The sequence below is a fragment of the Dacryopinax primogenitus genome (genome assembly GCF_000292625.1).
Source record: "Dacryopinax primogenitus strain DJM-731 SS1 chromosome Unknown DACRYscaffold_27, whole genome shotgun sequence".
Lineage (NCBI taxonomy): Eukaryota > Fungi > Basidiomycota > Dacrymycetes > Dacrymycetales > Dacrymycetaceae > Dacryopinax > Dacryopinax primogenitus.
The window spans coordinates 39063-50701 of NW_024467224.1; the positions used below are offsets into that span (position 1 = coordinate 39063).

The 11639-nt window shown below is 51.7% G+C and overlaps 3 protein-coding genes across 3 annotated transcripts; all 3 read left to right on the forward strand.

The window, feature by feature from the left end:
* Positions 1–1728: 1728 nt before the first annotated feature.
* On the forward strand, positions 1729–4612 carry DACRYDRAFT_25512 (uncharacterized protein). Its single transcript, XM_040774192.1, has 5 exons — positions 1729–2086; positions 2201–2504; positions 2553–2779; positions 2839–3043; positions 3105–4612. Exons 2-5 carry the CDS (start codon positions 2409–2411, stop codon positions 4383–4385), a joined length of 1809 nt encoding a protein of 602 aa, XP_040623569.1. The 5' UTR covers positions 1729–2086; positions 2201–2408; the 3' UTR covers positions 4386–4612.
* A 269-nt stretch (positions 4613–4881) lies between these two features.
* On the forward strand, positions 4882–7386 carry DACRYDRAFT_25513 (uncharacterized protein). The gene is made up of 10 exons (XM_040774193.1): positions 4882–5067; positions 5119–5214; positions 5265–5367; positions 5419–5487; positions 5543–5586; positions 5632–5936; positions 5989–6334; positions 6382–6579; positions 6629–6861; positions 6912–7386. The coding sequence occupies exons 6-10, from the start codon at positions 5842–5844 to the stop codon at positions 6994–6996; spliced, it is 957 nt and encodes a 318-aa protein (XP_040623570.1). The 5' UTR covers positions 4882–5067; positions 5119–5214; positions 5265–5367; positions 5419–5487; positions 5543–5586; positions 5632–5841; the 3' UTR covers positions 6997–7386.
* Positions 7387–8915: 1529 nt separating this feature from the next.
* On the forward strand, positions 8916–10667 carry DACRYDRAFT_112481 (uncharacterized protein; the record flags this gene model as incomplete). The annotated part of the gene is made up of 9 exons (XM_040769428.1): positions 8916–8935; positions 8992–9235; positions 9353–9547; positions 9598–9681; positions 9940–9951; positions 9999–10075; positions 10127–10209; positions 10282–10592; positions 10638–10667. The coding sequence occupies 9 exons, from the start codon at positions 8916–8918 to the stop codon at positions 10665–10667; spliced, it is 1056 nt and encodes a 351-aa protein (XP_040623571.1).
* Positions 10668–11639: the final 972 nt, after the last annotated feature.

Below are 11639 nucleotides of genomic sequence, written 5' to 3' on the forward strand. Positions count from 1 at the left end.
ATGTCATAAAGGCTTAGTCATGTCTCTTGACCAAGCAATGAGCTGGTGCCCTGACACAAGCCAATGCAGTAGCTATGGGCAAGGCTCTGCAAGGGGAGGTAGCATGCAATTCATTTGAGCTTTACTAGCATGACTGATCACTCATAGGTCAAAGCCTTCCATGCAAGGACCTGTGGGCATATTTTTGGGTTTGTGGTGTGAAGTGACTGATTTGACTATCAGCAGCTGCATTTTTTTGGGAATGAAGTGGGGTGAGCTTTTTTTGAAGACTTGCTGGGTTGCAACATGCAGGATGTCACTGTTGACTTTGAGATGTTTGCCACCCATGGCATGCAAGGCCAGTGTCCCTACATTGTGTGCTTGAACTGGCTGGCTTAAGTCTGGCTCACAGGTGTCACATGTTGAGCCAGAACCCAGAGACTGGAATCAAAGCAGAATGTTTGCTGGCTGCTACTCAGCAAGCTGCATGAGCCTGCTCCTCCCCTGTGCTCTCCAGTGGAGCTTGCTGATGTCCTTGCAGGTGATATCACGAAGGACAATGGGGCTGCCATGCAGTATGCAAAGTTTGGTACCCTTGTTGAGGATATGTTTGGCATCACCCTGGCTGGCTGGCCTGCCTGCCCCTTTGTGAACCCATCACAGCTGGGCACAACAGAGCTGCAAGTCTTGCATGCTGTGCTGCTTGACAGCATGTGCCATTTTCAGCCATTAACACTGGCAGATCAAGCCAGGCAACAATCAGAGCAGGCAAGAGAGCTGGAAGATGCCTGAGTGCTTTGAGGTGTGAAGAAGTCTCTCCTGGCTGTCCAACAGCATTTGGTCAAGCCAGCCTCTCAACTTGCCATCCCAGCCAGTTCACTGCAATATGGCACCCATGCAGTTCTGTCCTATGTGCTGGGGGGGATCCCTGCTGCCCTCCCCAACATCACACCACTGGCAACCCAGTATGCCCAACTCCCCCTGCCTATGGCAGCTGGCCAGTTGCTGCATCCGGAAGTTGTGCAGCCTGGCTTGAGCAGGACTTCTGGCTTACTGGATGCATGCTTCCCCACCCCCCCGGCATGTGGACACAGAGTGGATATGTGCCAGCATTGCAGTTGTGGCTGCCCAATATGGCTGGCCAGCAGAAATAGCATAATTCAAGGCAGGTAGTCACATCATTGTACATGTATATATAATCATCCTGATCCAATGAGCAGGCCAAAGTACCAGAAAGCAAAGTTGGCTGGCCAATGATTATGCCTGCTGTTTTCAGGCCTGCTTGACCTGGCAAGCAGCCTCTGCAAGCAGGTGTAGGTTTGCCTCATTCTCTTTGGTTGTATGCTGGATGTTGTTCACAGCCTGAGCATGCTTCCAGCACCTTATGCAGGCAATAGCAGCAGCCTTCTCATATTGCATGTGCTCCCATTGCTGCGCAGTGTAATTGCACTGGTAGTCAAGGAGGTGCCAGCGATTCCTGCAGGCTGGTGAGACTGGCAGCTGGTGAGTGAATGCCACAGCTTACTTCTGAAGATACTGCTCACGAGTGTCCATGACTGCATGCAGGTGAGCAGCAAGGAAGTTTGCAGTGTTGATGCTTGGCCAGTACCTAGGGTGAGGAGGAAGCTGGCAGCCAGCATGTGCATCTCGGTGCCAGTGGCATTGCATGGAACCAGGTGGCCGGAGGATTCCTGCTGGCACGCTTGATAGGTACAAACCTGGTGGTCACCTCATGGTCAGGGTAACGCTGCGGAATGCCTCTAACAAGTGGTCCGGAGAGGGTCCGTCACCCGCTCTACTTAGCCACCAAAGGTGTGTGGCATAGGTAATTATAATGAGGCCGAGAATCGTCGCTGGTTGCGGTTGTGGCAGCGTTGCCATCTCCGTTGCGGGTTGCCGAGGTGATCGACGAAGGCGCGAACCTCATACCCTTTCCACCCCGTATCCGCCGCCGCTCATATACTTTCTCCTTTCCCACCATTATCTATTTTCCGCAAAGCGAACAACCTATATACCCCTTGCATAATTCTTTCAGCCCCCTCGCTCTTTCGCATTCCTCTTTCGTTCCTATCTGTCGAGCGAACAGTTGGTAGCCGACTGTGTCGAGGTGCGTAAGTTCACTCACATTCGGATGCCAATGGTCAGCTCGGTTCACCTAACGACTGGCTCATTTTACCGAGTTTATCGCACGCGGTCATACTGATTGTTTCTTGGTACGCAGCTCTGCCCATCCCACTCCGTTCCTACCGCTGGTCGCCCGCCGCTGGACGGTTTTCCGAGAACTTCACCTCATCACAACATATAACAACACCACGAGCACACATCTGCAAACTCTCAAGTCGCTCATTCGCGCATAATTTCGTTACTTCAATCGCCAGCTAGTTGCTGCGTTCTCCAAGTCGGTCGTTACTAGGCAAGAACTGAAGAGGATGTCATTGAGTTTGAAGCAAGAGCTGGAGACCTGGGCTGGCGCGCTCAAAGCATACGACGAAGAGGATTTCGAGAGCGCACTGCAAAAGTTCGAAGTACGCATCCCTGCCATGCTTTCGTCTTCCACAACTGACTCCCCTCAGATCATATCCGAGTCTTCCAAGATCCAAGTGAACATCGGTCTCATCTTCGCAACCGTTGGTAGCCACGAGCAGGCCGTCGACCATTTTCGCCTCGCCACAGGTTATGATCAGTTCTTGAGCGTCGCCTACTTCCAGTGCGGCGTGTCCAATTTTCTCCTAAACAAATATGAAGAAGCATACAAAGACTTTGAAGACTCGGTCCTCTATTTGAGGGGTAACCAAGCCATGTGCGTACTTGTTTTCCAGCTATTAGCCAACAACAGATGCTGACATTATTGCGTGGTAGAATGTACGAGCAGCTGGGGCTCAAGTTTACATTGTGCTCCTGCGAGGTACTGTTCAATAAGGGTCTTTGCCTTGTCTACCTCGGGCAGGTCGACCAGGGTATCGCCATTATGCGCCAGGCGAGCCTAGAGAAGACGACCACCGAGCACTCTGTAATTGACGAGGCAATAGCTGCACGAGGGATTGACTATACTGTATTCTCCATTGTGCGTCTCCCTTTATATCCTTCCCTTGACGACGGCGTTGATAAGGCTATGAACCTGCCAGCCCATTGGTGTCTTGTACCGCCCGTCTGAGATCAAGCTCAAGAATTCCAAAGCCAAAGATTACATGGGCAAAGCCAAGCTCGTTGCCGCCGCAGATTCGCGTGATGCGTATGTCTCTTTCGTCGGATCCACCCGCCTCGCGCAAGGGATGAGCCCGACGGGTGCGCCGCTGCCGGAGGACGTTGCTCTTGCGAGGAGCAGGACGATGAATGCTCGCATGCGTGACGGGAGTCCAGAGAGAGATGATGCTCAACCTGCCAGGCGGAGCGATGAGGGCCCGCGCCCCTCTCTAGCTGACAAGAGCCTGCCTGGTGTTCCCCCTGTTACCCGCGGCCTCACCGTTCGTCGTGAGGGTGTTGGCGGACCTGGTGGACCTGGCGGTCTCCCCCGCGCGGGTCCCATGAAGGTCGGTGCCCCCGGGGCGCCTAAGATTGATACCAGTTCGGTGTCATCCAATGCCACCGCTCGCATGCCGGAGAGGGAAGGAGAGGAGTCCCGTTTCCCTACCCCAAAGCTCGGCACGCCGATCCGCGGTCCCGGTCTGGAAGAGCTTGTTTTCTCTGGGAACAACAATGGTCCCCGCAACGAGCTTGGATTGGACATCAGCGGAACCCAGCGCAGGAGGAGCAACGAGGACACCATGGGACCACCCCGTCTTCCATACGACTCCCGCAATACGACGGCGATGACCAACTTCGACGATTTCCTCGACTCGTATGCTGAGCCTATCAACTCTGGCCAGGCCAGCGCTAATAAGAAGCTTGCTCAATGGGCACGAGGTGTCCCTGAGGGTGCTGCTCCACCATTGGCCCAGTCGCCGTCCAGCCCTCGCATGGATGGTGTTCCGGGTCTTTCGTTCTCCGCCAGTAGCACCGAGAGTGGTGTCGTGCGCGCACCCACTACAATCAAACGCAAGATCACGCGTCGTGCTACCACTAAGGGCGACCGGTATGTACCTGTGACGCTCGAGGACGACGAGCTCAGCGACCTCGATTTCGAAGAGGTGTTCGAACTTGTCAAGGTGCGCGTCAAGCTCCACTACAGGAACGAGGTTCGCGGGATGGCCATCTCGCCTACCATGGGCTTTGACGAGTTTGTTGATCGTGTCACGCGCAAGTTTCAGAAGTCGTTCGATCGCCTTGAGATGAAATTCAAGGACGAGGACGGCGTCCAAATCAGCTTGAAAGACGAGAGCGATTTCGACCTCGCTATCGAGACGGCCCGAGAGACTGCTAAAGGCAGGCCAGAAGGAAAGCTGCAGGTCTGGCTCGCCGACATATAATTGCAGTATCCTGAGTGGACAATGCTGGGTTGGACTTGATTTTCGTGTCCTGTTGTGTTGTATACACTTTCCCAATCTTTCCACATCACGCGTAGTGTTGAGCATTATGCTTATATTCTTCTTTCAGGCAAGGGTCGTTTGCGAATGGGTAACTCCGCACACAGTTCAGTTGTACAGCAAAACACGGTAGATAGCTAAGGTTTCAATGGCATGTGCAATCTCTCGTTCGTGTTTTTTTTGACCAGGTTAATTATTGAGGATGTCTTTCCGAAATAAGTATCCTGCCGTTCAGTGGATACTATTCTTGCTGCGGTTGCTGAAGCGCAACGGTGGGAGGATGAGGGAAGTACATAAGGCATCGGAGCCGACAACCTTAAGTAAGGTTGTCCCGTGTGCTGTTCTTCTCGAGTCATCGCATGATTAAAAGCACGTTGTTTGGAAGCCAAGTCGGGACTCAGCCGGGACGGCGAGCAGAGAGATGCGGAAGGCCGATCTCCACTTGGTATATTCCAAGTCCTGGCTTGGATATTCGACCATGGAGAAGGCAGTCGATTCGGAGAAACTAGCACGACTGCAAGGTATTGCAGCGCGTCCCCGGTACAATCGACTGCTTCTTGCTGTGGTGATTAGCGTGTTGTTATATCTTTCCTTTTCTCACAGGCGCAAGCCTTGTATGGACGCTGTACGTACATCTAAGTATATGGATCTCGCAACGAGCTGATCGAGTGCGTAGGCGATCAAAACCTCCACGCTCGCTTCTGGTATAGCGTGGTCGTCTTGCCCGGACCTCACAGAGTTTGATTGCGCCTACTTGAGCGTTGCTCTCGACGTAAGATCGAACTTGTTGTACCCCAATGCTGCTTTCTGATTTTCTTGCAGTACATCAATCCCTTTGCGAATGAGACAGTTTCGCTTGCACTGCGTCGTTTGCCAGCTACGGCGCCAAAGAGTGAGCGGTTGGGGACGCTGTTGACAAACCCTGGTGCGTATCCTATACCTTTGTGAAGGAAATATGGCCTGATATTATCGCTAGGTGGTCCGGGTGGCTCTGGAACGAACTCGGTGGCACGATGTGGACCGGCGATGAATATCGTTTTGAAGGGTGAGAACCCCCTCTCCTGGACGCATTGCATTGTGGCGCTGATGTCGCCTTCTAGGAAGATACGACATCATTCCTTGGGATCCTCGTGGAGTGAACATGGCATGGACGAACTAACCTTCTAGAAATGATCTGACATCCGCATAGACCACGCCTGCATTAGATTGCTTCCCCACGGACTGGGATGAGTACATGCAAGACCTGAAGCGATTCCAGCTCGGGATGCCGCACGAAATTTGAGAAGCTGTCGCGCCCCATAATGGCCGTGCAAGAGATGCTGAGCTGAACTACTTCGAACGAATTGATGCGTATTCACGTTCGGTGTGGGAGAGTTGTCAGCGGAATGGGAACGAGAAGATGCTGGGCGCGGTTACGACGGCTTTCACGGCGCGAGACATGAAGAGTATCCTGGAAGCATTGGGTGAGGAAGACAGGGGCATGGTCTATTGGGGGTGCGTCAACTCTCAGGCTTGCGACAGACATGTTTAGCTGAGTTTCGTGTAGATTCAGCTACGGTACTATGGTGGGAGTCACCTTTGCAGCAATGTTCCCCGAGCTTGCACACCGCATGGTCCTAGACGGAGTGAGCAATGCCGTTTCTTTCACCACAGACATATACAAACATGGCTGGAGCGACACGGAAGACACGAACAAAGTCTGGCAGGGGTTCCTCGCAGCGTGTGCCGAAGCAGGGCCAGAAGGCTGCGCTCTGGCTAAGCCAAACTCGACTGCTGAAGAGTTAGAGCTGAGGATCAAGGCTCTGGAGCAGGAGCTTGTCGGTAGCCCGCTTCCCGTACCCTTCACGGGACTGAATTCGGGCGTCATCACCGCCAGCGATATTACTGCTGCGGTAAGCATCCCATCATGAAGTGCGTAACTTCGCTGATTTATAATTAGATCTTCTCTAGCATGTACAAACCGACTCTCTGGCCGAAGCTCGCCAAAGCTCTTGCAGATGCCGAACAGGGAGACGGAGCGGCATTGGCCGATCTTAACGGTTTCTCTGACACAAAATCAATGTCGCGCCCCACTAGTATGACGAATAACATGTTCAATCGACATCTGAGCACTCTGGGTGGTGTCGTGGCAACTGCTGTGAGTGATCCTTCACTATCAAACGCCATCATTGATAGGGGCACGCTAGGGCATCACTTGCTCCGATACTGATCCGGAGACGATGCGCAGCAAGCCGGGCGCTGAGGCATTCATGGATTACTCACGCGAGCTGGAGGAGAGAAGCATAACTGGAGCACGCTGGGCACAGGCCATAGCAGGCAAGTGCAGGTTTTGGAATGTCACTGCCAGGGAGACATATCGCGGCCCCTGGACGGTAGAGGATGGGCTCAAAAAGACTAAGCATCGGGTGATATTCTTAGGGCACGCAGTTTCTCCTCATAGCCTGTCAGTGTGAGCTTATATTGTGTCAGAAACACTGCGGACCCGCGGTTACGCCTCTTATTTCGGCGCGGGCGATGTCAAAGAACTTCGGGCCCGAGTCCGCAACCCTGCTGATCCAAGATGGCTTCGGGCACTGTTCTCCCGCGCATCCGTCTCTGTGCACAGCACATAAGCTTCAAGACTACTTCTTTAAGGGCAAATTACCGGAATATGGGACAATATGCAAGTCGGATCCAGGACAGTTGTTCCCTGTGGAAGGGGCGAAGGAGGCCGTTTTGGTTGGGCTCAGTGAGGAAGATAAGAAACTGATGAAGGCCCTGCAAGACCTCGCAGAGCGCTTCTGAGGCGATTTTCGACATTTATCATTGCTTTGAAGCTATTGTATTCTGTGTGCTAGTAACCAAATGTATTGTGATATGGTCATGCGCTGCGGTCATGCAGTTACACAATACAAAGTGTATTGTAGTTAGTCCGTCGTAGCCATACCCAATATATCCGTTGCCGGAACATCCGTTTTACCGGCTCGCATGCGGTATCCGGATACCGCCGGACCGATATCGAGGGTCTGTCTCACTCGATTAGTTTCAGGTATTTTCCATGGTATCTTCCAATTACCACCTCCACATTCCTTTAGATTTTATATTAGATAGCTCGTATCCCCCTGTAACGGGGCGCCGAACTCTTCCCCTTCGACCACTATCCCCTCTCTAGCTAGCCCCTCTCCTTGATATCACATCCTCTTCGACCGTATCATCGCATATATACCGCTATACCAGTATACTGAGATCCGTTATCCGGAAGCACGCTCACCCGTAAGAGGTTCACAAGAGAGCTCGATTAGACTATCTATTGTATATACGGTACAGTAGGAGTCACATCAAAAGCGTAAACCACATCATGGTGACAATGCAAGTGAGGTGGACAGAGGGTTGGGGTTAAGGACCCGCGTAAAGGGAGATAACTCCGAACAGACCGTCTTGGCACAGTTCCCCCTCACATCAGTCCACTCTCCCCATATCCTCAAGCACAAATGTTTCCCCACTCACCTTAACTGATCACCTCTCTATCCACACATATCTCCCACCATATCTCTCTTGTTTCCCATCATTTCTGCTTTCCTCAAGCACCAACCGAACGACGCGGTCGATGCCCTTCCAAGGGCTGATTAACAGAGTGGCGGCTTGATCCCGGAGGGAGAGGGGGAGAGGGGATGCATGCAAGGGTCATGATGAGCGTGGGAGGAAGGCAACAAATAGGGATGCGGAGTTTGGTGACGGGAGGAGCTTCGAGTGCGGAATCTGAGGATTGCCTCGTCATAAGTTTAAGATCACGCGCGGTGCAAGTTCCCGCCAGGTGGATGGAGAAAGGAGAGGGGAAGTAATGTATCCTACTTGTGTGGGTTTATGTATCTGTTATACACCTCTACGGCTTTTGTCGCCTGACTGAAGTGTGAGATGACTCGAAGCACCAGGGCGAGGCAGAGGAAGATGAGCTGAACAGCTAGTCCAGGGTGAGCCTATGCGGTTTGTCCTTCTATTGGCTGGACTCCTACGTTTGCGATAGCATGAGTGCAGACTGCGAATTTGGTTCTTTTGTCCGAAATCTTGGGATGAGGCGAAAACAGGTGACCTGGGACGGAGAACTGCCAGCGCGAATGGTACGTAATTCTGGGGTGAACTCATATATAACTGACAGCTTGCAAAGTGCACGTCCTCTGCTTGTTATCTCTTTGCTCTGAGGACTTCAAAGATGGTGGAGATTTAACAAAAAAAAGGGAAGAAAAGAAAAAAGGAGAAGACGGGTCCGGGACATGCAAGTCCGCACCCCAATTCTTGAGTTTTCCTTGTTTTCCCAAGCCTCATCACCAAACAGTTTCCGGACAAATACAGGGGCTTCCCGGCGGTTAACGGGGTATCTCAGGCTTGAAGCGTATATAATCAGGAGCGTGCGAGCTGTGGGGTTGGTCTTCATCCTCTGACCACCATCTTCCCCCTCTGGGAACTTTTCGATGACCTGTGTCTAAAGAGGATAACATGCCGACCTCCAGTACTGAGTATGTTCTCTACCTGTTTCCTCTATGAATGTCTGATGATTGACACATACATCTAGCACCGATCTAACCGCCGTTGTTGGCTCTCCCTCACCTACCGCCGCAGCTCAAGGAGGACAGGAACGAAAGGCCTCTTCGTTTGGCACGTCCGACACAGCTGCTGATCTAGAAACCTTTACCGATGCTGCTTTCGACGTGGACAGGATGAAGTATGAGAGAAAGAAACGCAAGATGTGCACAGAGAAGAGGTCTGTCGGCAGGAGCAGCTGGTTAGAAGAAATGCCTGCCAACATTATGCTAGAAGTGAGCTACATCCATTGTCCTGGCGCATACATGCCTCTTTGTTGGTATTTAGATGGGAATGGGAGCATATATGCGCTTGAGAGCTGATCGTGAGACGAGGCTCATGTATTGTCTTAGGTTTTCTCTTGTGTGGAACCTATCGATCTTTTCAAACTGTCTTATATAAACAAGAATACGCGGGCTGTTCTCATCACCGCTGAATCAAAGGCCATTTGGGCACAGGCGCGAAAAAATGTGCCTGGTTTACCTGGTCTCCCGCCCGACATGACCGAATGGTTCTATGCCGCACTCCTCTTTCAGCAAACCTGTCAGGTACGCTCATTTACTGCCACATGGATCTCCAACCAACTTATCAAACTCAGATGTGTGGCATAGACGCAATGGCTCGTTCTGAAACCCCATTCATTCGCATGCGCCTGTGTTCCGCATGTACGAGCAAGCATCTTGTGCGTGGGAAAGTGGCCAGCGACCTTCTTCATGGTGAACAAGATACGCTGCGTCTTGTTACAGGATACAGTAAGGAACGCAGATCTAACCACAGCACTGATTTGTTAAGTCTTTGCCGCAGCACCGCGAGGAACATCCGATGACCAATATTCGCTGTACCTGCGTAGCGCGGTGATGGACCTATACAACGAGAGGACTGCCATAAAAATCCAAAGAAACGAAAAGCTTTTGAGAAAGCAAGGCTTAGTTTCATTCAGAAGCTCGACAAGGTGCGTTTTGGACTCAAAGTTGGACTCGACCCTTAACGCCTTTATAGACGGCTAAGGAAATGGGCCTCTTTCTGACACATCTGTTAAATGCATCCGCAAAACAACAGACTCAGAAATGCAATGAGTGTGTATTCATGTATCCGCGAGGAATCACCTCCCCTGATGGTTTGCCCAGATTTGCCCGCCGGATGAAAGAACTGGGGCATGACGCTCGTGACCTCGAGCGGATTGACATCAAACAGTTCGTTCGTGAAGAAAGTAAGAAGCCTTCTAGGTCCGGGAGTAAGTGTCATATTCACAATATGGTTATAAGACTGTTAAGCTGGCCAGCCTGGGATCAAGTTCTCCCCCGAATCGGAATGATCGCCAACGCCAACAGGGACCGACGATTGCGCGAACAATTTGTCGCTCGCAATCAGTCTAAGGCTCGAGCGATCTTTGTTCAGCTATATTATGCTCTTCCAACCGAGCTCGAAAAGAATTCATTCTTGCCCGTGAAAGACTTCTTGACATTGCGCTCGGTTAGATCATTGCTGGCTAGTCGCGCTCCAGACGACGAATTCGACACCTGCGCGCGTTCCGCACTTCCACATATTAGCGCCGAATCAAACGCCTTCTGTGCCCGCATGCGGCGAGACTTGGTTCGTCTTTGGTGCGATGGTGCAGGCTCTCCACATATGAAGTAGAAGGCGGACGACGATGCCTGGCGCTCCTGATTCTTGTCCCTCGCTTGCGTCGTGTTCGTTCAGCGCACTCAGGAACCCGGTGGCATTCTCCTACACTATTCCACATTATTCAATCGTCATTCATTGTGCTTGACTGCTGCAAATCCAGAGAGATGCTCTTCCAGTGGCCATCCTACTCTCCGAGAGACGTGGACAACGTATCTGTCTCGCATCAAATTCAGTCCAAGACGTTCCGACATCATGAAGGAAACTGTGGAGTATTATGGTCTTACGTGGAACAAGGATACTTTGCAAACGTTAGATACAAATGAAGGCTGGTCAGACAAGGTCTGTGTCATTCTCCAAACTGCGGCTATCAGACTTGTTGCTGAATGCGTTTCTCATTAGAATGGTCAACACATATGAATCAGAAGAAGCGCTTTAGATTATGAATGATCAATAAGGCCCTAAGTATGTGACTCCTTCAGGGCGTGGTGTGGATGGTGTGGTGCGTATGTGCTCTAAACTCCGCTGATGTGAGTCTACCAGCCCGTATCTGTCCCCCAATTTCTACTTTCATCTGCTTGCCTGTCGTCTGCTTTGCTTGGTCAGCTCCCCTCAATGCGAAGCCTCCGCAGTGCCCTCGAAATGAATAACAAACAACCGCAGATCGTCCGAGACATGCCTGAAACAATAGCATATCTCCGAGATTTGGAATCTTTCTCATCCGGCTTCTCACCAGTACATCCACATCGAAGGCTATGGGACAAGAGCATCAAATCTAGAATCGCTCAGATTGTGGATCACTGGGACGCAAGGCCAGATGACTTCCTGCACTCCCTTTTCCCATATCATCCATGTATCCCGAAGAGTTGTGCCAAGTGCAACCGCAGAGCGCCCCGGGGTTGGTATTCAGTGGTACGTCTGGGATCAGGTTCTGAGAACACTTCCACTGATGTAGATTATTAGAAACGTCCCGTGACAAACAAAGTTGGATTAGACGAGCGTGCGTGGCGGTGGAGG